A 23253-nucleotide genomic window follows, 5' to 3' on the forward strand; every position below is an offset into this window, starting at 1 on the left:
CACAATAGTGATTCACTGGCCAACCAAACACTAGTAGCGCTGATTCACTTTCCAGTCAGAAGGAACCGCCATGAAACTCCTCAGAAGAGCCAGAATCAGTTTATGTGAATGATAGTGGGTAGATGTGATTATAACATTAATCTTTATATTCATGTTATTATTAGTCATTAATAATGTGATGCAGTTGATCTGTTCTGCCTCGAACACTCAAGGTAAGTTGAAGTGAAGCCGCTAGCTGAGCTGCTCGGCTAACAGCGGCTCGATCCCAATCGCTGTATCATCCTTATAGAAGTGCACTACATAGTGTATGCTGTAATGCTCTATACACACTACATAGTGCACTATGGGTACTGTGTGGATGGATTTGGGATTGGACAGCAGATTTCCTAACTCAATATTGACAACTGTAACCAGCTTCATAAGATCACCTCATACTCGATCTAATAAAGTTATAATCAGATTTAATCACTTTATAATCACATATTCTTTTATCACTGACTAACAATAAATTCATAATTTGGAGGTGATTATACAAATGTAAATGTAGTTTTATAAAACTGCTGTAAGAACTGTACTGTTTAAAACCTGTATTTATTAATAATGTTTTTATGAATGTAATTGTTTTGCTATTATAATGTGAGGTGTATTTATCGTTGTTATTATTATTATTATTATTATACTAATCCCACAGGTTAGTAAAGCTCACTCTGACAGACTAGCCCTATTTATATGGACACAGGACTCAGCAGCTGTAGTCAGATATCACTAATCATGATCAGTAATGAGGAATCAGGAGGAATCATCATCTAAGCTGCTGTCTGTATATTTTTGACCCACAATAAACTAATAAAAGATTTTAATTCTTTGTTTTTCTGTCGTTCATTCAGGTGCAGAAATGATTAAAATTCTGAGCCGGTACCGAACCTCACCGAGTCTCGTACAGGTGAACATGAAGCTTTAACGTTACCTGAGTACTGCAGCAGTGATGAACAGTAACGCTTTTATCTGCTTATTATTGTCTGAAATTCACTTCATATTTGACACATGAATAATAAATGAGCTAAATGTTTCTGTTATTATAATTATTGTTATTCTGAAGGTGCTGTGATGGAATCAGAACTCAGACGGGTACAGAAACCTGATCCTGCTGATTCACAGGTAAACACTGGTGATGAAGGTTTGTATTGTTGAGTGTAATTACCGACCAGGCGGCGCTCGGCTGGCACAGCGGTCTAACACGCCGACCCACCACAGCTGAGATCCCTCGACCCCGAGCTCCTGAGTCAGAATCTCATATAATAATAATAATAATAGTTTGTGGATGCGGCTCTGTGTGAGGATCCGCCGCTGGTAGGTGAAAAGAAGTGGCGTGTGATTTAATTTAGTTTTGTTGTTGTTTAGGTTTGTACGGATGTGAAGACGGAAGCTTGTGGGACTTTAGATGAAGGAACATGGAGCTGTGTGGGACACGTCCCCCCTGTGGAGCAGCAGGATGAAGAATTTCAGATCAAGCTTGTAAAAGAGGAAGATGATGATGATGATGATGATGATGAAGAGCGTCTCTGTAAGAGAACTGAGCTGAATCCGGTCCTGTCTGTGGTTTAATCATTACTAACTACGATTCTAATGAAATATTTGATGTATTTGTGATGGAATGTTAGATGGAGAGACGTCGAGCTCTGTGGGACACGTCGTCCCTGTGGAGCTGGTGAAAGTAGAAGATGCTGAGGAGGAAGATGATGATGAAGATGACGGCTACCTCTGTAACACTGCAAGCACCGTTTCTCTAAAACAAACTCCAGTTTAATTAGAACGTTAGAAGCTCTTGTGGTGTTTATGTATTCCTGTTGTGTGATTTCCAGACTGTGAGGAGTGTCAGACCTTCTTCTACAACAAGTGTGAGCTTCATGGTCCTGCTCTCTTCATCCCTGATACCCCCGTCCCTGTGGGAGCTGCCGACCGAGCCAGGCGATCCCTTCCACCCGGTCTAGAGGTTCAGAAGTCCGGGATTCCTGAAGCTGGTCTGGGAGTGTTCAATAAGGGGGAGACGATTCCTGTCGGTGCGCACTTCGGCCCCTACCAGGGGGAACTGGTGGACCGAGAGGAAGCTCTGAACAGCCGGTTCTCCTGGGTGGTGAGGGAAAGTCCTGAAAGATCTAGAACTGAAGTTGTCTGCTAATTTGCAGCTATAACAGCCTCCACTCTTTTGAGAAGGGTGTTTCTATGGATGTCTTACTCGACCAGATCAATAATAATAATATAATAATATTTGTTGCAGGTTTCTAAGAGCAGTGAATGTGAGGAATACATCGACGGAACCAGAGAGATCCATGCTAACTGGATGAGGTGAGAAACACACCCGTCCTTTCTGATGGTTGCTTGGTTATTTATGTTTATTTACTTATTGATGCTGATTGGTCGTTCGTTTCAGACTTTTTTACTGTGTCTCACTAATACACTTGCCCACTACAGCTGGGATCCTGAGTTCAAATCTCAGCGATCCATCTCGGAGCCTCGGACATCCCACTACTCGGACACAGCTTGGGATTGAAACCCAGTATCCCAGCGGTCGTGTCCTGAACCTGATTTTTCAACCCAAAAACAGTTCTGATTTGCATTTCGGTTCATTATTCCGTTTACCTTTTACAATAACCAGTCCAACTAGTACCAAACCAGCACCAAACAGAGAAATAAATAAATACATATAATAAACGCACCTCTGACTTTACCTGCATACATTTCCTGTTTGATTCTCTCTGGTTTCTGTCCCTGGTCCTCTCAGGTACGTGAACTGTGCTCGTTATGATCAGGAGCAGAACCTGGTGGTGTTCCAGTACCGAGGAGGGATTCTGTACCGGTGCTGTCGACCCGTCGGACCGGGACAGGAGCTGCTGGTGTGGTACGACGAGGAGTACGCCAAGAACCTCGGGGTCACCTTCCACCACATCTGGAATCGAAAGTGTTTTGGAAATGGTAATCTCAGCTCTCGATCGGTCCTGTTGGGGAGAACGCTGAAACCCATCCTAGATCGGGGCTTCTCAGCCGAGAGAACCCAGTAAGCCTTACTGGGCCAGCCACCACCTTTCACGGTGTATCATGTGATATACATAATACAGCCGAAACTACTGTATGTAGACACCCTCTTAATGAACGAGTGTGGGTGTTTCAGCCACACCCACTGCTAAGATTTGCTTATGATGCTATTATATGAATTAATTGGGGTAGCAGTTTAGGGAAGGCCCTTTCCCTGTGCTTAAAGCAAGCTCTATAAAGACGTGGTATGATGAGTTTGGTATGGAGGAACTCTACAGAACCTAGACTCCAACCTTTGGGATGAATTGGAACGTCCATTGTGATTAATGACCAGGAGTGGAGTGTAGGATGATGGGAAATGCGTCCGTGTAGGGAGAGAGCTAGGTTTTCACACAGACCCACAGTCTTGAGGAGTGGAAGTTGGAATGTTGGTAGATCTTGGTTAGATGTTTGGTTCTTTTCCAGTTCCAGGATCCATCAGCGCCCCGTTAGACGTGTTCTCCTGCTCCTCCTGCCCACTGTCCTACACAGCTCAGATTTACCTCCACAAGCACATCAGGAGGTGCCACTACGAGGAGTTCCTGAGACGTCTGGAGTCTGGAGAGATCAGATATGAGAACCTGCTCCGTACCAGGAGCTCCAGAGCTCAGGAGATCTCCTCAGGTGGCCTCCCTGATCTCGACCAGGTTCAGAGAGACTGTGGGGAGATGTTTCCTCACCGGGGTCACCAGGTTCCCGAAGAACAGAAGCCGTACCGGTGCTCGCAGTGCGGCGGAAGGTTCACTCATCAGAAGACGCTCAAAACACACCAGCGCATTCACACCGGAGAGAAGCCGTACCGGTGCTCGGAGTGTGGCAGGAGCTTCACCCAGCAGAGTCACCTCAGCACGCACCGGCGCGTTCACACCAAAGAGAAGCCGTACCGCTGCTCGCACTGCGGCAAGGACTTCGCCGACGGCCGGGCTCTCAGGACGCACCAGCGCGTTCACACGGGCGAGAAACCGTACCGCTGCCCGGCCTGCGGGAAGAGCTTCACGCACCAGAGTGCCTTCCATCAGCACCAGCGCGTTCACACCGGAGAGAAACCCTACCTGTGCCTGCAGTGCGGGAAGAGTTTCGCCGTCCAGACCGACCTCCAGAGGCACCGGCGCGTTCACACCGGAGAGAAGCCGTACCGGTGCCCGCGGTGCGACCGGAGCTTCAGCCAGAAGAGCCACCTCCACAAACACCAGCGCACTCACACCGGAGAAAAACCCTACCGGTGCTCTCAGTGCGGCAAGAGCTTCACTCAGCACTGCTCCCTCCAGTACCACCAGCGCATTCACACGGGGGAGAAGCCCTACCACTGCAAGTACTGCGGGAAGAGCTTCACATGCTCCAGCTCCGTCCAGAGACACCAGCGCATTCACACCGGAGAGAAGCCATACCGGTGCACGCGGTGCGGCGTGAGTTTCAACCAGCAGAGCCATCTTCAAAAGCACCAGCGCATTCACTCAGGAGAAGAGCCGTAGCACTGCACATGGTTCGGAGCGAGCTTTATAGATTCAGGAGCGTTCTGGGTTCTCAAGTGCACTCACGTACACAGTGTTTGGGTCTCCAGAATGGGACCTCTGAATGCAGATGGTACCAGCGCCACCTGTAGGCTGGAGGTCAACAGTGCAGCCTTAAGAAGAGGAGGTTGAGGAATCGGTGCCATATCCATCCCCAGGACATCATGTGTAGAAATGTAGATGAAAATAAACTTTCAGAATCACATTTATGACAGAAATGTTCATGATCTGTATCTACTGAAGCTCACGGGAAGAGCATTAGTAGGTTCTCCCTTTTCCCCCTGTATGTCTGATAATTGTAACTCTGACACGTTCATTGCTGTTACCCACGTTTATTCTTAGTTCTTAAAGAAAAAAGAACATTTTGTTATAAATCACCAGACTGTGTTCTGGTGCTTTAGCATGTTCTCCATGCTGCTATATTTCATGTATTTACTAATTCTAGGTTATAAACGCAGTCCTGTTACTCATATACACTCATCTTCCACTTAGAAACCTTGTACAAATGAAACAAAGGTGCCTGAGATTTGACCAAAACACATTCTGAGGCCTCTTCATCTTCATCTTCACTCGAAACCGTTGGAGAATTTACTGAACGATACCCAGAACCCTTTTGTTAGAAACACCATTAAGGTTTGGTATGAAGTTCAGGAACATTTGGATACTACAAGTAGTTTGTCAGCATTTACGCCAATCTGTGGAAATGAAATGTTCCCTCCTGGCAGAAATGATCCTGGATTTAAGCTTTGGGTGAATAAGGGATTAAGTAAACTGATGGATCTATATGATGAAAATAACTTGCTCTATACATTTGAAGAAATTGGCAAGAAATTTTATATTCCCACAAACCATTTAAAAAAAAATATCTACAATTTGATTTTGATGCCGTTGTAAAACCACATCTGTATTTTTGTAGATCACTGCTTTTGTTGTTGATGATGTTATAGTTCTATTGTACGTGTGTATGTAGGTGTATATGTATGTATAATGTCAGTGTGTGATGTTATGTTAATAAAAAGCAATAATAATAATAATAAAGCATTCTGAGTAGTGAAGTGTGTGTGGTACTAAATGAAGTTTCATTTCATCCAGTTATTCAGTGGAACGGCCCTTTTTGTAACATGTTTTTTAATGTCTGTGCTCATGATCCACCTTCTGCACCTCTTTCATTGTAAGATATAAATGTTATGCTCACATGAGAATGTTTGGACTTGGACTCTTTATCTAATAAAATAAAAATCACAAATCACACTTGAGTTTAATCGTCATGAGTTTATTGTCTGTTTAAATCTGCCGGGTCAAACATACACAGACAGCAGCTCAGATGAATAACGTGGTGTCGAACGTTCTATAAATCATTTAGGGTTGTGTGCCCTCAGTCAGAACACGGAACCGTGGCCGCTTAGGAAAACGCACGACAAAACCAACAGACGAGCGGAAACTGGAGTCCGTGTTTGTGACAGAAATGTAAGAAAATCCAGTAAAGCTGAACGTAAACCAGCACCTGAAGAACAAAACCAATCTGCCGGGCTGAGGAGAGGAAATCATGAAGTGAAGGTGATTAAATGAAAGTGATATTCAGATCAGAATCAGGATTCATAAATCTGCTTTGGTCAAGACGATCACGCTGGAGCTTCTGTCCAGACCATCGGAGAGGACAATCGTCACCTCAACAGTCAAGTCGTAATATTTTGGACACATTTCCTCTTCCGCTGATAGACAAAAGGTTTGGTGATGAAGTGGTTTTCACGATGACCAATCAAATCGGAGCAACAAACAGTCCGGATCTCGACCCCACTGGAAATCTGTGGTGGATGTTTAAAAATTGGTCCATGACAAAGTTCTAGACTGGAAAGCTGATCTGTTAACCACTACTGAAGACGTGGCTTGATGTGGAACTCTGTTCCATTAGTGAAGTTCCTGCCTAACTGAGCTTTTCTTCACTGATTCCATCATTTATTCTTGTTTCATAAAGAGTGTTCAGTAAAGGCCGCTCAGGTGGTGCAGCGGTAAAAACACACGCTGGAACCAGAGCTGGATCAGGAGTACATCGTATCCAATCTCAGCTCTGCCTGCCGGCTTAGGCTGAGCGGCCACATGAACGACGATTGGCCTGTTGTTCAGATATGGGCGGGACTAAGCCGGATGGGGTCCCTCTCTCATGACTGGTGCAATTACGACCTCTGCTGGCTGATTGATGGCGCCTGCACAGAGATGAGAAAAGAGTGCTCTCAGGGTGTGTGTCTCCGTACACAACGCTGAGCTGCACTGCACTCGTCAATGTGTAGGTGATAAGATGCATACGGCTGCTGCCCACGTGTCGGAGGGGGCGTGGGTTAGCTTCGTTCTCCTCAATCAGAGTGGGGATCGGCATTGGTGGAGAGGAAGCGTGATGCAATTGGGTGATTGGACGCTCTAAAAGGGAGAAAAAGCTATATACATATATATATATATAAATGTTCAGTAAATCTGTGGTTTGTTGGTTGGCTGTGAAGTAAAGAAGTTAGGTGAACGTCTTCCAATTGTGCCAAGGGTTTTTTTTTTTTGCCAGGGGTTGTAGTGTCATTTCCATTTCTGCTTCATCGAACCTGAGTGTCAGCAGTGCTAAAGAACTCTGCACCACCCGAGCACCCTAGGTGTTGTAGTGTAAATCTGCTGTCTACTGAGAAACTGAGCACATTTGGAATCAACTCTAGAATCTGCCTTCTCCGGTGTGAATGCGCCGGTGCTTTTGGAGAGAGTTCTGGTGAGTGAAACTCTTTCCACACTGCGAGCACTGATAGGGTTTCTCTCCGGTGTGAATGCGCCGGTGCTCTTTGAGGTGACAGTGCTGACTGAAGCTCCGGCCGCACTGCGAGCAGGGGTACGGCCGGTCCCCGGTGTGAGTCCGTCTGTGCCTGTGGAAGGAACTGAGGACGGTGAAGCTCTTCCCACATTCGGAACACCGGTACGGCTTCTCTCCAGTGTGAACGCGCTGGTGCAGCTTGAGGTGACAGTGCTGGGTGAACGTCTTTCCGCAGTCGGCGCACTGATACGGTTTCTCTCCGGTGTGAATGCGCTGGTGCCTGTGCAGATCTGACTTCTCGTTGAAGCTCTTCCCACAGTCGGGGCAGGGGTGCGGCTTCTCTCCGGTGTGAATGTGCTGGTGCTCCTTGAGGTTTCGCTGATCAGGGAAGCTCTTCCCGCACTCTGAGCACTGATATGGTTTCTCTCCAGTGTGAATGCGCAAGTGTCTTTGGAAGTTGCTGTACTGAGTAAAACTCTTGCCACATTGTGAGCAGCAGTACGGCTTCTCTCCGGTGTGAACACGCCGGTGTGTTTGGAGATGGCTCTGCTGAGTGAAGCTCTTCCCACAGTCTGAGCAGCGATGGACGTCTCTCCGTGTGGGTCCAGGAGATCCAGGACTGTGAGGAGCTCCAAGAGGAATCTTCTGAGCGCCGGAGCTTCTGGTGAGCATCAGGTTCTCAGATTGAATCTCTCCTGATCTCAGAAGTCTCACGAACTCCTCGTGATGGCAGCTCCTCATGTGCTTGTGGAGGTACAGTCGAGATGAACAGGACAGTGGACATGAGGAGCAGGAGAACCCTTCTACCACACCGTCACCCAATCCTGGACAACAAAATGCAATTAATACTCAACATGATGACCAGTAATCACAGAGCTGTCCCAAACTCTAAAGCTTCATTACCATTAGCTGAAGAAACGGTGCTTGCAGTGTTACAGAGGTAGCCGTCATCTTCATCATCATCTTCCTCCTCAGCATCTTCTACTTTCACCAGCTCCACAGGGACGACGTGTCCCACAGAGCTCGACGTCTCTCCATCTAACATTCCATCACAAATACATCAAATATTTCATTAGAATCGTAGTTAGTAATGATTAAACCACAGACAGGACCGGATTCAGCTCAGTTCTCTTACAGAGACGCTCTTCATCATCATCATCATCATCATCATCTTCCTCTTTTACAAGCTTGATCTGAAATTCTTCATCCTGCTGCTCCACAGGGGGGACGTGTCCCACACAGCTCCATGTTCCTTCATCTAAAGTCCCACAAGCTTCCGTCTTCACATCCGTACAAACCTAAACAACAACAAAACTAAATTAAATCAAGCACCACTTCTTTTCACCTACCAGCGGCGGATCCTCACACAGAGCCGCATCCACAAACTATTATTATTATTATTATATGAGATTCTGACTCAGGAGCTCGGGGTCGAGGGATCTCAGCTGTGGTGGGTCGGCGTGTTAGACCGCTGTGCCAGCCGAGCGCCGCCTGGTCGGTAATTACACTCAACAATACAAACCTTCATCACCAGTGTTTACCTGTGAATCAGCAGGATCAGGTTTCTGTACCCGTCTGAGTTCTGATTCCATCACAGCACCTTCAGAATAACAATAATTATAATAACAGAAACATTTAGCTCATTTATTATTCATGTGTCAAATATGAAGTGAATTTCAGACAATAATAAGCAGATAAAAGCGTTACTGTTCATCACTGCTGCAGTACTCAGGTAACGTTAAAGCTTCATGTTCACCTGTACGAGACTCGGTGAGGTTCGGTACCGGCTCAGAATTTTAATCATTTCTGCACCTGAATGAACGACAGAAAAACAAAGAATTAAAATCTTTTATTAGTTTATTGTGGGTCAAAAATATACAGACAGCAGCTTAGATGATGATTCCTCCTGATTCCTCATTACTGATCATGATTAGTGATATCTGACTACAGCTGCTGAGTCCTGTGTCCATATAAATAGGGCTAGTCTGTCAGAGTGAGCTTTACTAACCTGTGGGATTAGTATAATAATAATAATAATAATAACAACGATAAATACACCTCACATTATAATAGCAAAACAATTACATTCATAAAAACATTATTAATAAATACAGGTTTTAAACAGTACAGTTCTTACAGCAGTTTTATAAAACTACATTTACATTTGTATAATCACCTCCAAATTATGAATTTATTGTTAGTCAGTGATAAAAGAAAATGTGATTATAAAGTGATTAAATCTGATTATAACTTTATTAGATCGAGTATGAGGTGATTTTATGAAGCTGGTTAGTTTTCAATGTTGAATATAGAAGTCAGCTGTCCAATACCAAATCCATCCACAGAGTATCCAGAGTGCACTATGTAGTGTGTATAGAGCATTACAGCATACACTATGTAGTGCACTTCTATAGTAAGGATAACTCCGTTTGGCATCGAGCCGCTGTTAGCCGAGCTGCTCAGCTAGCGGCTTCACTTCAACTTACCTTGTATGTTGGAAGCAGATCAAATTCACCCAACATAGAGCCTCATCACTTTGATAATGACTAGTAATAACTCTATAAAGATTAATGTTATAATCACATCTACCCACTATAAAGTACATAAACTGATTCTGGCTCTTCTGAGGAGTTGGATGGCGGTTCCTTCTGACTGGAAAGTGAATCAGCGCCACCAGCTCAGTCCTTCATTCACATCATTTCACATCATCATCACCTTTCAGTCCAAATAAAAGAACAGTAACTATAATTCTTTTGTTCAAACAAACAATTATTATACTTTACATTATAATACACTCACTATTACATTTTGGAATGGCATGTTCAACGAACTGATAGTCAGGTGTCCACATACTTTTGGCTTCATAATGTATGAAAATTAGTATTGGCTATAGCTGTAATTTTTATTTGTTCACCTAAAGCTCCTTTAAACCTAAAGTATTTACAACATAAAATCAATCACAAACACAGTTCAGTTTGTACCTGGAGAATTAATAAGTCTCACAGATGCTGGTACACCAGGTTTAACATGCTTTTATTCAACCAGACATTTATTTATACTGAAAGGCCAAAATTATGTTGACCTGATGATCATGTTGGACATCCCATTCCAAAACCATTGATTCATATTAAGTTAACACCCTCCTCCCCAGCTATAACAGCCTCCTCTCTTATGGTTAGAACGTTCTAAGATTTACAGCACGTTTGGTGCTTGGAACTGGGCCAGGTGTAGCCTAGTGGTTAAGGTACTGGACCAGTGACCAGAGGGTCGCTGGTTCAAGCCCCACCACTGACAGGTTGCTGCTGTTGAGACCTTGAGCAAGGCCCTTAACCCTCACTTTCTCAGACTGTACACTGTAACTGTAATGTAAGTCGCTTTGGATAAAGGCGTCTGCTAAATGCTGAAAATATAAACTCAAATAAGAGCAAGATCAATCAGGACATTTACGTTTGTTCATTTATTTATTAAAGATTTGCTGTTTAATACAAATAATAAAAGAAAAGAAAATCCACACACATTAAACTGAGTGTAAGAGGTAGAAATTAAATCAGTTTTTGCCAACGATGCACAGTTCTCATTTAGTCTCTCTACCAAACTTCACATCTAATGTTAAAATTCTTAATCAAACCTTGATTATTACAGTTATTTAATGAAATGTATGTATATATAAATGTGGTTGATCAGTTACTCATTTTTAGATTGTAATTAGATGTGAGTGGACAGTTTTACCATGTTCATTACAACAGTCTAGAAAAAAAATAATTTGGTGCAGCAGTAAAACACGCTGGTGCTGACATCTCGAGCTCTGCTACCAACCAGCCAGGCGCCTATACAGACGATGAGAGCCGAGCCTCTCCGAGCGAGAGAGGGCCGTCGGGTGCATTAGAAATAAAGCTAAAAATAATCCAGCACCACATTATTGTTTGGACTTTAAAGAAAAAGTGAAACTACAGTAACAGGAAACATTTCGGTGGTAGCTCAGCAGGTTAAGATACAGAACTATTCATCAGAAAGTCGCTGGTTCAAATCCCACCACTGCTTACTGGCACTGTTGGACCCCTGAGCATCACCTCACTCTGGATCTGTTGAATCACTGGTTGCAATGCGGTAACACAGCCCGGACAGGACGCCAATCACCAGTTCATTACAGAGCTGGTCACGTCTGTGTGTAAACGCCCGACCGGCTGATAGCATCGCTGGGGATTCAAACTAGCGTGATTTAGCGCTACACACTTTCTGACATCATCCTGTAAATAAATGAACGTTTGAAGATGGAAAAAAAACTTACAGATAATAAAATGAGGATGTTGGAACCCCGGTAAAGGCGTAACTCTTTATTGAAGGCTGCGTTTATAAAAGCAGGGCGTGCGGGGTGCGTGTGAACAGTCAGGGCTCTCAGGATCGTGCATAGTCTTCATTAATAAGGTGCTAAATTAAAGGCACAGTGATCGGCGCAGTTACACAGACTCAGGGGTGTAGGTTCGAACCTGTGGTTACAGATGCACACACGGCTCTACACGCGAACATACTACTATAATGACGTCGTCACTATACCGAGGTGTAAATCTCAGTCTGTGTTCCAATACTGTTCATGATGCACCCTGCTTCACTTCCCTCGCACGCTGGGCGTGTCTGTCAGGTCTGACGGGTGGTGGTGATGTCACGTCGTTATCAGAACGTTATGATCATCAGCTCACACACACTATACGTTAGGGAAAGTAAACGAGGGCGCATTAAAAACAGAACACAGCGTGTAACATCATCAAACGTCCCTTTGAACAAAGTGGCCCCTTATTTCTAAATAAAAAACACTGTCTGTACGTGGGAAGACCTTTAGCACGGCACATTACTGACCTAAACCTCGTAAATATGAAAACAAAGGGAATTCAGAAACACCGGGAGCTCGATCAGCTCCGAGATTCACAGCTCAGGGTCAGAACTGGCAAAAATAACAAAAATATAAATAAAAGTACAAAACAATGCAGTGGAGCGTAAATAAATAGGAATAAATCTTCATACTGACCCATGTGATAGCAGGACTGGATGGAAGTGTGAGCTGCACCTCACACAGCGGGAATAAATCGGTATGGTTCAGAGTTTGTTCCATCACTGAGATTAAAACCCAAAATACTCAGAACCCTAAACTGGTCCTCTTTAACCTGTTAGCATGAACAGCGCTGCTAACAGCAGGAATTAGCTTCTCACTTCCTGTTAGGTTACTGTACAAATCTCAATAAAAACAAACCCAAAATAATCAGATCAAATATAACAGAACTGATAATTACCCACAATTCCCTTCTTATAGCAAAAGCATTACTGATAAAAATCAGCAGTTTGTGTTTAACGAAGTGACTGACCTGCTGCAGTGTGTTTGTATAATGTGTGTGTATAATGTGTGTGTGTGTGTGTGTGTATAATGTGAGTGTGTGTATATAATGTGTGTGTGTTTGTATAACGTGTGTGTATAATGTGAGTGTGTGTATATAATGTGTGTGTGTATAATGTGTGTGTATAATGTGAGTGTGTGTATATAATGTGTGTGTGTATAATGTGTGTATATAATGTGTGTGTGTGTATAATGTGAGTGTGTGTATATAATGTGTGTGTGTTTGTATAACGTGTGTGTATAATGTGTGTGTGTTTGTATAATGTGTGTGTGTGTGTATAACGTGTGTGTATAATGTGTGTGTTTGTGTATAATGTGTGTGTGTTTGTATAACGTGTGTGTATAATGTGTGTGTGTGTGTATAATGTGTGTGTGTTTGTATAACGTGTGTGTATAATGTGTGTGTGTATAATGTGTGTGTGTGTATAACGTGTGTGTATAATGTGAGTGTGTGTGTATAATGTGTGTGTGTGTATATAATGTGTGTGTTTGTATAACGTGTGTGTATAATGTGTGTGTGTGTGTATAATGTGTGTGTGTTTGTATAACGTGTGTGTATAATGTGTGTGTGTATAATGTGTGTGTGTGTGTATAACGTGTGTGTATAATGTGAGTGTGTGTGTATAATGTGTGTGTGTTTGTATAACGTGTGTGTATAATGTGTGTGTGTTTGTATAATGTGTGTGTGTGTGTATAACGTGTGTGTATAATGTGTGTGTGTGTGTATAATGTGAGTGTGTGTATATAATGTGTGTGTGTTTGTATAACGTGTGTGTATAATGTGTGTGTGTGTGTGTATAATGTGTGTGTGTTTGTATAATGTGTGTGTGTGTGTATAACGTGTGTGTATAATGTGAGTGTGTGTGTGTGTATAATGTGTGTGTGTTTGTATAATGTGTGTGTGTGTGTATAACGTGTGTGTATAATGTGAGTGTGTGTATATAATGTGTGTGTGTTTGTATAACGTGTGTGTATAATGTGTGTGTGTATAATGTGTGTGTGTTTGTATAATGTGTGTGTGTGTATAACGTGTGTGTATAATGTGAGTGTGTGTGTGTGTATAACGTGTGTGTATAATGTGAGTGTGTGTATATAATGTGTGTGTGTTTGTATAACGTGTGTGTATAATGTGTGTGTGTGTGTATAACGTGTGTGTATAATGTGAGTGTGTGTATATAATGTGAGTGTGTTTGTATAACGTGTGTGTATAATGTGTGTGTGTGTATATAATGTGTGTGTGTGTATATAATGTGTGTGTGTTTGTATAACGTGTGTGTGTTTGTATAACGTGTGTGTATAATGTGTGTGTGTGTATATAATGTGTGTGTGTATATAATGTGTGTGTGTGTATATAATGTGTGTGTGTTTGTATAACGTGTGTGTGTGTGTATAACGTGTGTGTGTTTGTATAATGTGTGTGTATATAATGTGTGTGTGTTTGTATAATGTGTGTGTGTGTGTGTATAATGTGTGTGTGTTTGTATAATGTGTGTGTGTGTGTATAACGTGTGTGTATAATGTGAGTGTGTGTATATAATGTGTGTGTGTTTGTATAACGTGTGTGTGTGTGTGTATAATGTGTGTGTGTTTGTATAATGTGTGTGTGTGTGTATAACGTGTGTATATAATGTGTGTGTGTGTGTGTATAATGTGTGTGTGTTTGTATAATGTGTGTGTGTGTGTATAACGTGTGTATATAATGTGTGTGTGTGTGTATATAATGTGTGTGTGTGTGTGTATAATGTGTGTGTGTTTGTATAATGTGTGTGTGTGTGTATAACGTGTGTATATAATGTGTGTGTGTGTGTATATAATGTGTGTGTGTTTGTATAATGTGTGTGTGTGTGTGTATAATGTGTGTGTGTTTGTATAATGTGTGTGTGTGTGTATAACGTGTGTATATAATGTGTGTGTGTGTGTGTATAATGTGTGTGTGTTTGTATAATGTGTGTGTGTGTGTATAACGTGTGTGTATAATGTGAGTGTGTGTATATAATGTGTGTGTGTTTGTATAACGTGTGTGTATAATGTGTGTGTGTATAATGTGTGTGTGTTTGTATAATGTGTGTGTGTGTATAACGTGTGTGTATAATGTGAGTGTGTGTGTGTGTATAACGTGTGTGTATAATGTGAGTGTGTGTATATAATGTGTGTGTGTTTGTATAACGTGTGTGTATAATGTGTGTGTGTGTGTGTATAACGTGTGTGTATAATGTGAGTGTGTGTATATAATGTGAGTGTGTTTGTATAACGTGTGTGTATAATGTGTGTGTGTGTATATAATGTGTGTGTGTGTATATAATGTGTGTGTGTTTGTATAACGTGTGTGTGTTTGTATAACGTGTGTGTATAATGTGTGTGTGTGTATATAATGTGTGTGTGTATATAATGTGTGTGTGTGTATATAATGTGTGTGTGTTTGTATAACGTGTGTGTGTGTGTATAACGTGTGTGTGTGTGTATAACGTGTGTGTATAGTGTGTGTATAACGTGTGTGTATAATGTGTGTGTGTATAATGTGTGTGTGTGTGTGTGTATATAATGTGTGTGTGTTTGTATAATGTGTGTGTGTGTGTATAACGTGTGTGTATAATGTGTGTGTGTGTATATAATGTGTGTGTGTGTATATAATGTGTGTGTGTGTATATAATGTGTGTGTGTTTGTATAACGTGTGTGTGTGTGTATAACGTGTGTGTATATAATGTGTGTGTGTTTGTATAACGTGTGTGTGTGTGTATAACGTGTGTGTATAATGTGTGTGTGTGTATATAATGTGTGTGTGTTTGTATAACGTGTGTGTATAATGTGTGTGTGTGTGTGTGTATAACGTGTGTGTGTGTGTATATAATGTGTGTGTGTGTGTATATAACGTGTGTGTATAATGTGTGTGTGTATAATGTGTGTGTGTGTGTATATAATGTGTGTGTGTATAATGTGTGTGTATAATGTGTGTGTGTGTATATAACGTGTGTGTATAATGTGTGTGTGTATAATGTGTGTGTGTGTGTATATAACGTGTGTGTATAATGTGTGTGTGTGTATATAATGTGTGTGTGTTTGTATAACCTGTGTGTATAATGTGTGTGTGTATAATGTGTGTGTGTGTGTGTATAATGTGTGTGTGTGTGTATATAACGTGTGTGTATAATGTGTGTGTGTGTATATAATGTGTGTGTGTTTGTATAACGTGTGTGTATAATGTGTGTGTGTATAATGTGTGTGTGTGTATAATGTGTGTGTATATAACGTGTGTGTATAATGTGTGTGTGTGTATATAACGTGTGTGTATAATGTGTGTGTGTATAATGTGTGTGTGTGTATAATGTGTGTGTATATAATGTGTGTGTATAATGTGTGTGTGTGTGTATAACGTGTGTGTATAATGTGTGTGTGTATAATGTGTGTGTGTGTGTGTGTATATAATGTGTGTGTATAACGTGTGTGTGTGTGTATAACGTGTGTGTATAATGTGTGTGTATATAATGTGTGTGTGTATAATGTGTGTGTGTGTATATAATGTGTGTGTGTGTGTATATAATGTGTGTGTGTGTGTATAACGTGTGTGTGTGTGTGTGTATATAATGTGTGTGTGTTTGTATAACATGTGTGTATAATGTGTGTGTGTGTGTGTATATAATGTGTGTGTGTATATAATGTGTGTGTGTGTATATAATGTGTGTGTGTGTGTGTGTGTGTGTATATAATGTGTGTGTGTTTGTATAACGTGTATGTGTGTGTGTATATAATGTGTGTGTGTGTGTGTGTATAACGTGTGTGTGTGTGTGTATATAATGTGTGTGTGTTTGTATAACATGTGTGTATAATGTGTGTATATAATGTGTGTGTGTATATAATGTGTGTGTGTATATAATGTGTGTGTGTGTGTGTATAACGTGTGTGTGTGTGTATAACGTGTGTGTGTGTGTATAACGTGTGTGTATAGTGTGTGTATAATGTGTGTGTGTGTGTGTATATAATGTGTGTGTATAATGTGTGTGTGTATAATGTGTGTGTGTGTGTATATAATGTGTGTGTGTGTGTATATAACGTGTGTGTATAATGTGTGTGTGTATAATGTGTGTGTGTGTGTGTGTATATAATGTGTGTGTGTGTATAACGTGTGTGTGTGTGTGTATAACGTGTGTGTGTGTGTATAACGTGTGTGTGTGTGTATAACGTGTGTGTATAGTGTGTGTATAATGTGTGTGTGTGTGTGTATATAATGTGTGTGTATAATGTGTGTGTGTATAATGTGTGTGTGTGTGTGTGTATATAATGTGTGTGTGTGTGTATATAACGTGTGTGTATAATGTGTGTGTGTATAATGTGTGTGTGTGTGTGTGTATATAATGTGTGTGTGTGTATAATGTGTGTGTGTATAATGTGTGTGTGTGTGTGTGTATATAATGTGTGTGTGTGTATATAACGTGTGTGTATAATGTGTGTGTGTATAATGTGTGTGTGTGTGTGTGTATATAATGTGTGTGTGTGTGTATAATGTGTGTGTATAGTGTGTGTGTGTGTATAACGTGTGTGTGTGTGTATAACGTGTGTGTATAATGTGTGTGTGTGTATATAATGTGTGTGTGTGTATATAATGTGTGTGTGTTTGTATAACGTGTGTGTGTGGTGTATAACGTGTGTGTATAATGTGTGTGTGTGTATATAATGTGTGTGTGTTTGTATAACGTGTGTGTGTGTGTATAACGTGTGTGTGTGTGTATAATGTGTGTGTGTAATGTGTGTGTGTGTGTGTGTGTGTGTGTTAGTGATGGTTGCGGGAGGGTTTTGGTCTCTGCAGGCTGAACACACTGATGTTGAGGTGACTGGAGATCTGCTTACACACACTCGTACTGTAACACACCAGATCACACACCGACACCACCTACACACACACACACACACACACACACACACACACACACACACACACACGCACACAAACATCAGTATTAACGTTTAAAATACAATTCCTTTTATATTTAGTAACACTATTTAAGGCATATTGGATTAAATCTATAATTACAGTTACATGATGTGTAACTAATGTTTTATTATTGTATTTATTGTGTATTACAGTGAGAGTTACTCACCAGCGCCGCCCACAGGAGGAGCCGCTCACTGAAGACGCTGTTACAGTACTGATTTATACAGAGCAGCACAGGAACAACGACTGTGACATCAAAGAGCTGCATCTTACTCTTCGTCATGTGAGCTACCTATACACACACACACACACACACACACACACACACACACACACACACACATACAGAGACAAAAACACAGCGACAAACACAAAAACACACACACATTAAATGAATACACTTCACTTTTGTGTGTATAATTTACAAAGTATTATATATTCGTAAAGTGTATATATATATATATGTGTGTGTGTGTGTGTGTGTGTGTGTGTGTATTTACCACCAGGCGGTTGGTGAGTTTAGCGGAGCTGAAGCCGAACGCTAACACGAACACACACGGGTTCGTCTCGAACAGCTGCTGAGAGGAGAGTTTATACACGAGAAGCGCCAACACTAACAGAACCCCCATGTGGAGCGCTGGAGACAGAACGCTCGTCCCCTACACAGAGAAATAACAGAGGATAAATCATGGACCGCTGGAGACCTTCATCATGTTCATCAGGAGAAGATCGTGTGATCACTAACGCTCCTTTAATACGTTTGTTAAACTTACGGCGACGGTGGATCCGTTCTTGCCCATCCCGCCTGAGAAAATGACCCGGAAATAATTAGTGCAGGAGAAAACGGCGCCCAGCAGAGTACAGAGAGCCGGAATCACCGTCACCCGGATATTAACCACCGGAACCTGAGATATACACACAAAAACATGTTATATATATATATATATACACACACGTGTCTGCAGCATTAGTAGGTGGTTATTACAGTACATCAGGTGATTAACAGGGTGCTGCTAGTGTTAAAGCATCACTGTGACTGAAGGGGGCGCACTAACTTTTCCACCTTATTCATTCCTATTAGAAAAACATTGACCTAAACAGTTGCAACATGGCAACCCGACATCCAATCAAAATTCTGCAGAAAAACGAACTGTTGAGAACCAAACCGAACCTGCTGGAGTTGCTTCTGTTTCACTATAAACTAAACCGTGGGACGAGTGAGCAGATAAACCATTAGAGGAACAGAGGAGGAGGATGATGGTGAAGATTTACCACAGACTGCCAGAGCGAGGTTCCTCCTACAGCCGCCAGGAGATACACGGTCATAATGAAGAACTGCACCTCCGTCACATCGATACTGCACAGTCATCACATTCATCACAATTAATCACAATCATTCACCATCATCATCAGTCATCACAGTCACACCAATCACATAATCACTATCACAGGCATGACATTAATCACATTCATTACATTCACCACAATCATCACATCCATCACATTGATCAGTCATTACTTTAATTACATTCATTAATCACAGCCATCACATTGATCAGTCATGGCATTAATCACATTCATCACAGTCATCACATTTACCACAATCATTCCATTTATCACACTCATCACAATCACATTAATCCGGGTTATCACAATCATCACATTAATAACATTCAGTAAAGCCCATGCACAAACTCAGAAGCCATTAGTTACAGAGCTGTGGTTTATAATCACAGGTGTTGATGGTGTAAACAGGTAAACGTTATTGCATCATAAACACCACAACCAATCAGCTTTTAGTACGCACATGTAATCAATATAACCTCTTAATAACATATAGAATTAATTTGGGGCCCAGATCATTACAATTTATTACTCAATCTAATCATTTAACATGCTATAATGATTTAATGATATAGTGATTTAAAGTGATCTGATGTGATCTGAGATGATCTGTGTGGTGATCTGTGTGGTGATCTGAGATGATCTGTGTGGTGATCTGTGTGGTGATCTGAGGTGATCTGTGTGGTGATCTGAGATGATCTGTGTGGTGATCTGAGATGATCTGTGTGGTGATCTGTGTGGTGATCTGAGATGTTCTGTGTGGTGATCTGTGTGGTGATCTGTATGGTGATCTGTGTGGTGATCTGTGTGGTGATCTGTGTGGTGATCTGAGGTGATCTGAGATGATCTGTATGGTGATCTGTGTGGTGATCTGTGTGGTGATCTGAGGTGATCTGTGTGGTGATCTGAAATGTTCTGTGTGGTGATCTGTGTGGTGATCTGTATGGTGATCTGTATGGTGATCTGTGTGGTGATCTGTGTGGTGATCTGTGTGGTGATCTGAGGTGATCTGAGATGATCTGTGTGGTGATCTGTGTGGTGATCTGTGGTGATCTGTGTGGTGATCTGTGTGGTGATCTGTGGTGATCTGTGTGGTGATCTGTGTTGACGGTACACTCACATGCCGAAGCGCAATGTTCCTGATACGTAGGTTTGCCAGTGAGCGCAGTAGAACATGAACATTCCGGCAAAACAGGAGAAGAACATCCAGTCAGGACTCGACCCCATCTGAGCCGCTACACACGTCCCCAGTATCACGAACACTACACACACACACACACACACACACACACACACACACACACACACACACACACACACACACACACACACAGTGTAAGTAATGTAAGTACACAGTGAGTGTGAGCTGATGGGCGTGGATATGACGAGGCAGTGCTTCCAGCAGGGAGCTTAGCTTTTACTGCCCCCTAGTGTTTATATACTTGAACTGACAGTGTAGTGATTTTAATCGAGAGCTCCATCTGTGAGAGGTGCTGTCGACCTGACCACACCCACCTGTAGAGAGCGAATCACAGCCGTGGTCGAAGAGCTCGCCGAGCGGAGTGCTGCTATTGGTCCGTCTGGCCTGTTTACCGTCGATGGCGTCCAGCGACTGGTAGATGAAGAGACCCAGAGCACAGGCCAGGTACGCCCACGTGGGTCCCTAAACGAGAGGAGGAATAATGACCAGGACTGCATGATTCAGGCCACAGAGCCCGTCTCGTACCCCCAGCACGGTACCTGTTCGGTGGCGGTAGGACAGTGGTACACCAGGACCAGGGTGGTGATGACGTTGACGGCGAGGCCGATGATGGTGATGAGGTTGGGGGCGACCCAGAGAGGCACCCGCTCCACTAACCAGCACCAGAAGGGCTGCAGGAGCGGCTCCAGAACCGACCGGCCCGAACTGCTGTAGCGGTGCTCCTCCAACCGCTTCAACTGCTGCCGCGACAACCGCATCTCCATCCTCGACCTGGACAGTACCGCCGGTGATCAGTACCTGAACACAGAACCACAAACACACTGTTATTATCACCACCATCATAACCACCAACACCAACACCATCATCATCTTCATCATCATAACCACCAACACCAACATCATCTTCATCATCATCATAACCACCAACACCATCATCATCATCATAACCACCAACACCATCATCATCATTACCACCAACACCATCATCATCATTACCACCAACACCATCATCATCTTCATCATCATAACCACCAACACCATCATCATCATTACCACCAACACCATCATCATCATCATCTTCATCATCATCATAACCACCAACACCATCATCATTACCACCAACACCATCATCATCATTACCACCAACACCATCATCATCATCATCTTCATCATCATCATAACCACCAACACCATCATCATTACCACCAACACCATCATCATCATTACCACCAACACCATCATCATAACCACCAACACCATCATCATCATAACCACCAACACCATCATCATCATTACCACCAACACCATCATCAGCACCACCAACACCATCATCATCATCACCAACACCACCATCATCATCATCATCATCACCAACACCATCATCATCATCATCATCATTACCACCAACACCATCATCATCACCAACACCATCATCACCATCATCATCACCAACATCATCATCATCATCACCAACACCATCATCATCATCATCATTACCACCAACACCATCATCAGCACCACCAACACCATCATCATCATCATCACCAACACCATCATCATCATCATTACCACCAACATCATCATCATCATCATCATTACCACCAACACCATCATCATCATCATCATCACCAACACCATCATCATCATTATAACCCTTAACAATCTCATCGCCATCATCATAACCAACAATACTGTCATCTCTATCATTACCACCATCATTATCACCACCAATACCATTATCTTCATCTTCTACCTCCACTACCCAGGATTCATCTACAGTTCCCAGGTTCTCCTACACAACTCAAGGCTGCTCAGTTCCCCAACCCATTAAAAGTCTCATTAATAGGAACGCTGATGAAACACATCGCTGAACCCGTCCCAAGTTTTCTGGAATGTGGTGCAGGCATCAAATTCTGAACACCATGTCACAGACCCCACTTTGAAAGCTACTGTACTAAATGCTGGTGTGGAGTTAAGGGCTGTAGGAACGGAGGTTGTTGAAGATGCTGCAGGTTGTTGCTTTTGTTCTGTGTTACTGTTGTTCCTGCTGCTTTCAGGTCGTCCTGCTGAGAGCAGGTTGTGAGATCTGGTGTGCCGCTCCTGTCCGGGGACGACTTGCGGTTCCGTCAAGGTTCCACTCATGAACAATGGAGCTTTGTGTTCCATCATTCTGTTCCTGAGAACTTTATAAAGCTCCATCAGCTTCAGTGTGATCGATTCTTACGGTGTGAGATCTTCAACCAACCACGATGACTTCCAGAGTCAAACCAGGAGAGACTTTCAGCACAAAACGTTTTAGATGAATATCTGTGTTAGTGTTGAAGGACAGGATGAGTGTAACTGTGGGGATTTGTATACATTAGTGTTGAATTGTGCTAATTAATTACTGCTGTCATTAAAACACACAGAAAAATCATCAGTAATTAAAAGAATTAAACCAATAACATCAATAAACTGATTAAAAGACAGAAACTTGTAGCTGTAATGTTGTTATTTCTAACCCTGATGAATGAGTTAGGACCTGGGTGAGTGTGATCTGAGGTGATGAAGCACTAATTAATCATCTATAATCATCTATAATCCTGTAATAAAACCTCATCAGTGATTTAAACTCTCCTGTAATAACAATAGATCAGAATTGTAGCATTTAGCTGTGAGAGCTAACAGTTAGCATTGAGAGTTACCTCACACAGTGCAGATTAAATCCCCTCAGTGTCTCTGTATATAAATATAAATAAGAGTGGATTATAATCCCGGGATTAATGATCTACAGGATCACATTAAATCATCCTGCTGGATCACTTCATCTGATCAACTCACACCTACATCCGGGACCTTCACTACAGCTGCGTGGAGAGACAGCGCGCAGGCGCACACACACACCGGAAGTGCACTACTCCCTAAACAAGGGCGCGTTTCAAATCGACACTACACCCTACACTACAGGCAGAGCTAGTGCACTTGAGGATCTACCGTCTCCCCGCTGTTGGCATGACTGGACTGGCACCTCTGAGCTCTGCCAACAA

The 23253-nt window shown here is 42.3% G+C and overlaps 3 protein-coding genes across 9 annotated transcripts; 1 reads left to right on the forward strand and 2 right to left on the reverse strand.

Moving 5' to 3' along the window:
• Positions 1-44: 44 nt before the first annotated feature.
• Positions 45-5834, forward strand: LOC134318505 (histone-lysine N-methyltransferase PRDM9-like). 3 transcript variants are annotated; one of them, XM_062999483.1, is made up of 9 exons: positions 45-212; positions 888-992; positions 1100-1158; positions 1402-1564; positions 1662-1763; positions 1863-2134; positions 2279-2346; positions 2783-2973; positions 3499-5834. In XM_062999483.1, the coding sequence occupies exons 2-9, from the start codon at positions 986-988 to the stop codon at positions 4542-4544; spliced, it is 1908 nt and encodes a 635-aa protein (XP_062855553.1). In that variant the 5' UTR covers positions 45-212; positions 888-985; the 3' UTR covers positions 4545-5834. The 3 variants fall into 3 exon arrangements, with proteins under 3 accessions (XP_062855553.1, XP_062855552.1, XP_062855554.1); XM_062999482.1 differs by lacking the exon at positions 45-212 and having other exon boundaries at positions 559-992; XM_062999484.1 differs by lacking the exon at positions 45-212 and having other exon boundaries at positions 559-943.
• Position 5835: 1 nt separating this feature from the next.
• On the reverse strand, positions 5836-9663 carry LOC134318607 (zinc finger protein 501-like). 4 transcript variants are annotated; one of them, XM_062999605.1, is made up of 6 exons: positions 9545-9663; positions 9125-9180; positions 8910-8968; positions 8504-8666; positions 8272-8406; positions 5836-8192 (listed from the first exon to the last, which is right to left on the reverse strand). In XM_062999605.1, exons 3-6 carry the CDS (start codon positions 8958-8960, stop codon positions 7276-7278), a joined length of 1266 nt encoding a protein of 421 aa, XP_062855675.1. In that variant the 5' UTR covers positions 8961-8968; positions 9125-9180; positions 9545-9663; the 3' UTR covers positions 5836-7275. The 4 variants fall into 4 exon arrangements, with proteins under 4 accessions (XP_062855675.1, XP_062855673.1, XP_062855674.1 ...); XM_062999603.1 differs by having other exon boundaries at positions 9076-9180; XM_062999604.1 differs by lacking the exon at positions 9545-9663 and having other exon boundaries at positions 9125-9495.
• A 7785-nt stretch (positions 9664-17448) lies between these two features.
• Positions 17449-22999, reverse strand: cept1a (choline/ethanolamine phosphotransferase 1a). Of its 2 annotated transcripts, none has more exons than XM_062998705.1 (9): positions 22912-22999; positions 20767-21025; positions 20542-20689; positions 20147-20288; positions 18955-19039; positions 18456-18587; positions 18183-18341; positions 17849-17974; positions 17449-17640 (listed from the first exon to the last, which is right to left on the reverse strand). In XM_062998705.1, the coding sequence occupies exons 2-9, from the start codon at positions 20989-20991 to the stop codon at positions 17521-17523; spliced, it is 1137 nt and encodes a 378-aa protein (XP_062854775.1). In that variant the 5' UTR covers positions 20992-21025; positions 22912-22999; the 3' UTR covers positions 17449-17520. The 2 variants fall into 2 exon arrangements, with proteins under 2 accessions (XP_062854775.1, XP_062854774.1); XM_062998704.1 differs by lacking the exon at positions 22912-22999 and adding an exon at positions 21116-21142 and having other exon boundaries at positions 20767-20985.
• Positions 23000-23253: the final 254 nt, after the last annotated feature.

Source organism: Trichomycterus rosablanca, chromosome 7, assembly GCF_030014385.1.
Source record: "Trichomycterus rosablanca isolate fTriRos1 chromosome 7, fTriRos1.hap1, whole genome shotgun sequence".
Taxonomy (NCBI): Eukaryota; Metazoa; Chordata; class Actinopteri; order Siluriformes; family Trichomycteridae; genus Trichomycterus; species Trichomycterus rosablanca.

Bases quoted from the DNA above. Each gene is read 5' to 3' on its own strand.
- cept1a (XM_062998704.1), bottom strand. From the start codon at position 21,142: ATGATGATGAAGATGATGTTGGTGTTG. The intron at 20,690-20,766 runs GTACCGTGCTGG...CCTCTCGTTTAG, and splicing joins GTCCTACCGCCACCGAACAG to GGACCCACGTGGGCGTACCT. The intron at 18,588-18,954 runs GTAAATCTTCAC...TGTATATCTCAG, and splicing joins CCTCGCTCTGGCAGTCTGTG to GTTCCGGTGGTTAATATCCG.
- LOC134318607 (XM_062999603.1), bottom strand. The intron at 8,667-8,909 runs GTAAACACTGGT...GTTGTTGTTTAG, and splicing joins CTGATCCTGCTGATTCACAG to GTTTGTACGGATGTGAAGAC. The intron at 8,193-8,271 runs GTAATGAAGCTT...TTTGTTGTCCAG, and splicing joins CACCGTTTCTTCAGCTAATG to GATTGGGTGACGGTGTGGTA.
- LOC134318505 (XM_062999483.1), top strand. The intron at 1,565-1,661 runs GTAAGAGAACTG...ATGGAATGTTAG, and splicing joins TGATGATGAAGAGCGTCTCT to ATGGAGAGACGTCGAGCTCT. The intron at 2,347-2,782 runs GTGAGAAACACA...TGGTCCTCTCAG, and splicing joins ATCCATGCTAACTGGATGAG to GTACGTGAACTGTGCTCGTT.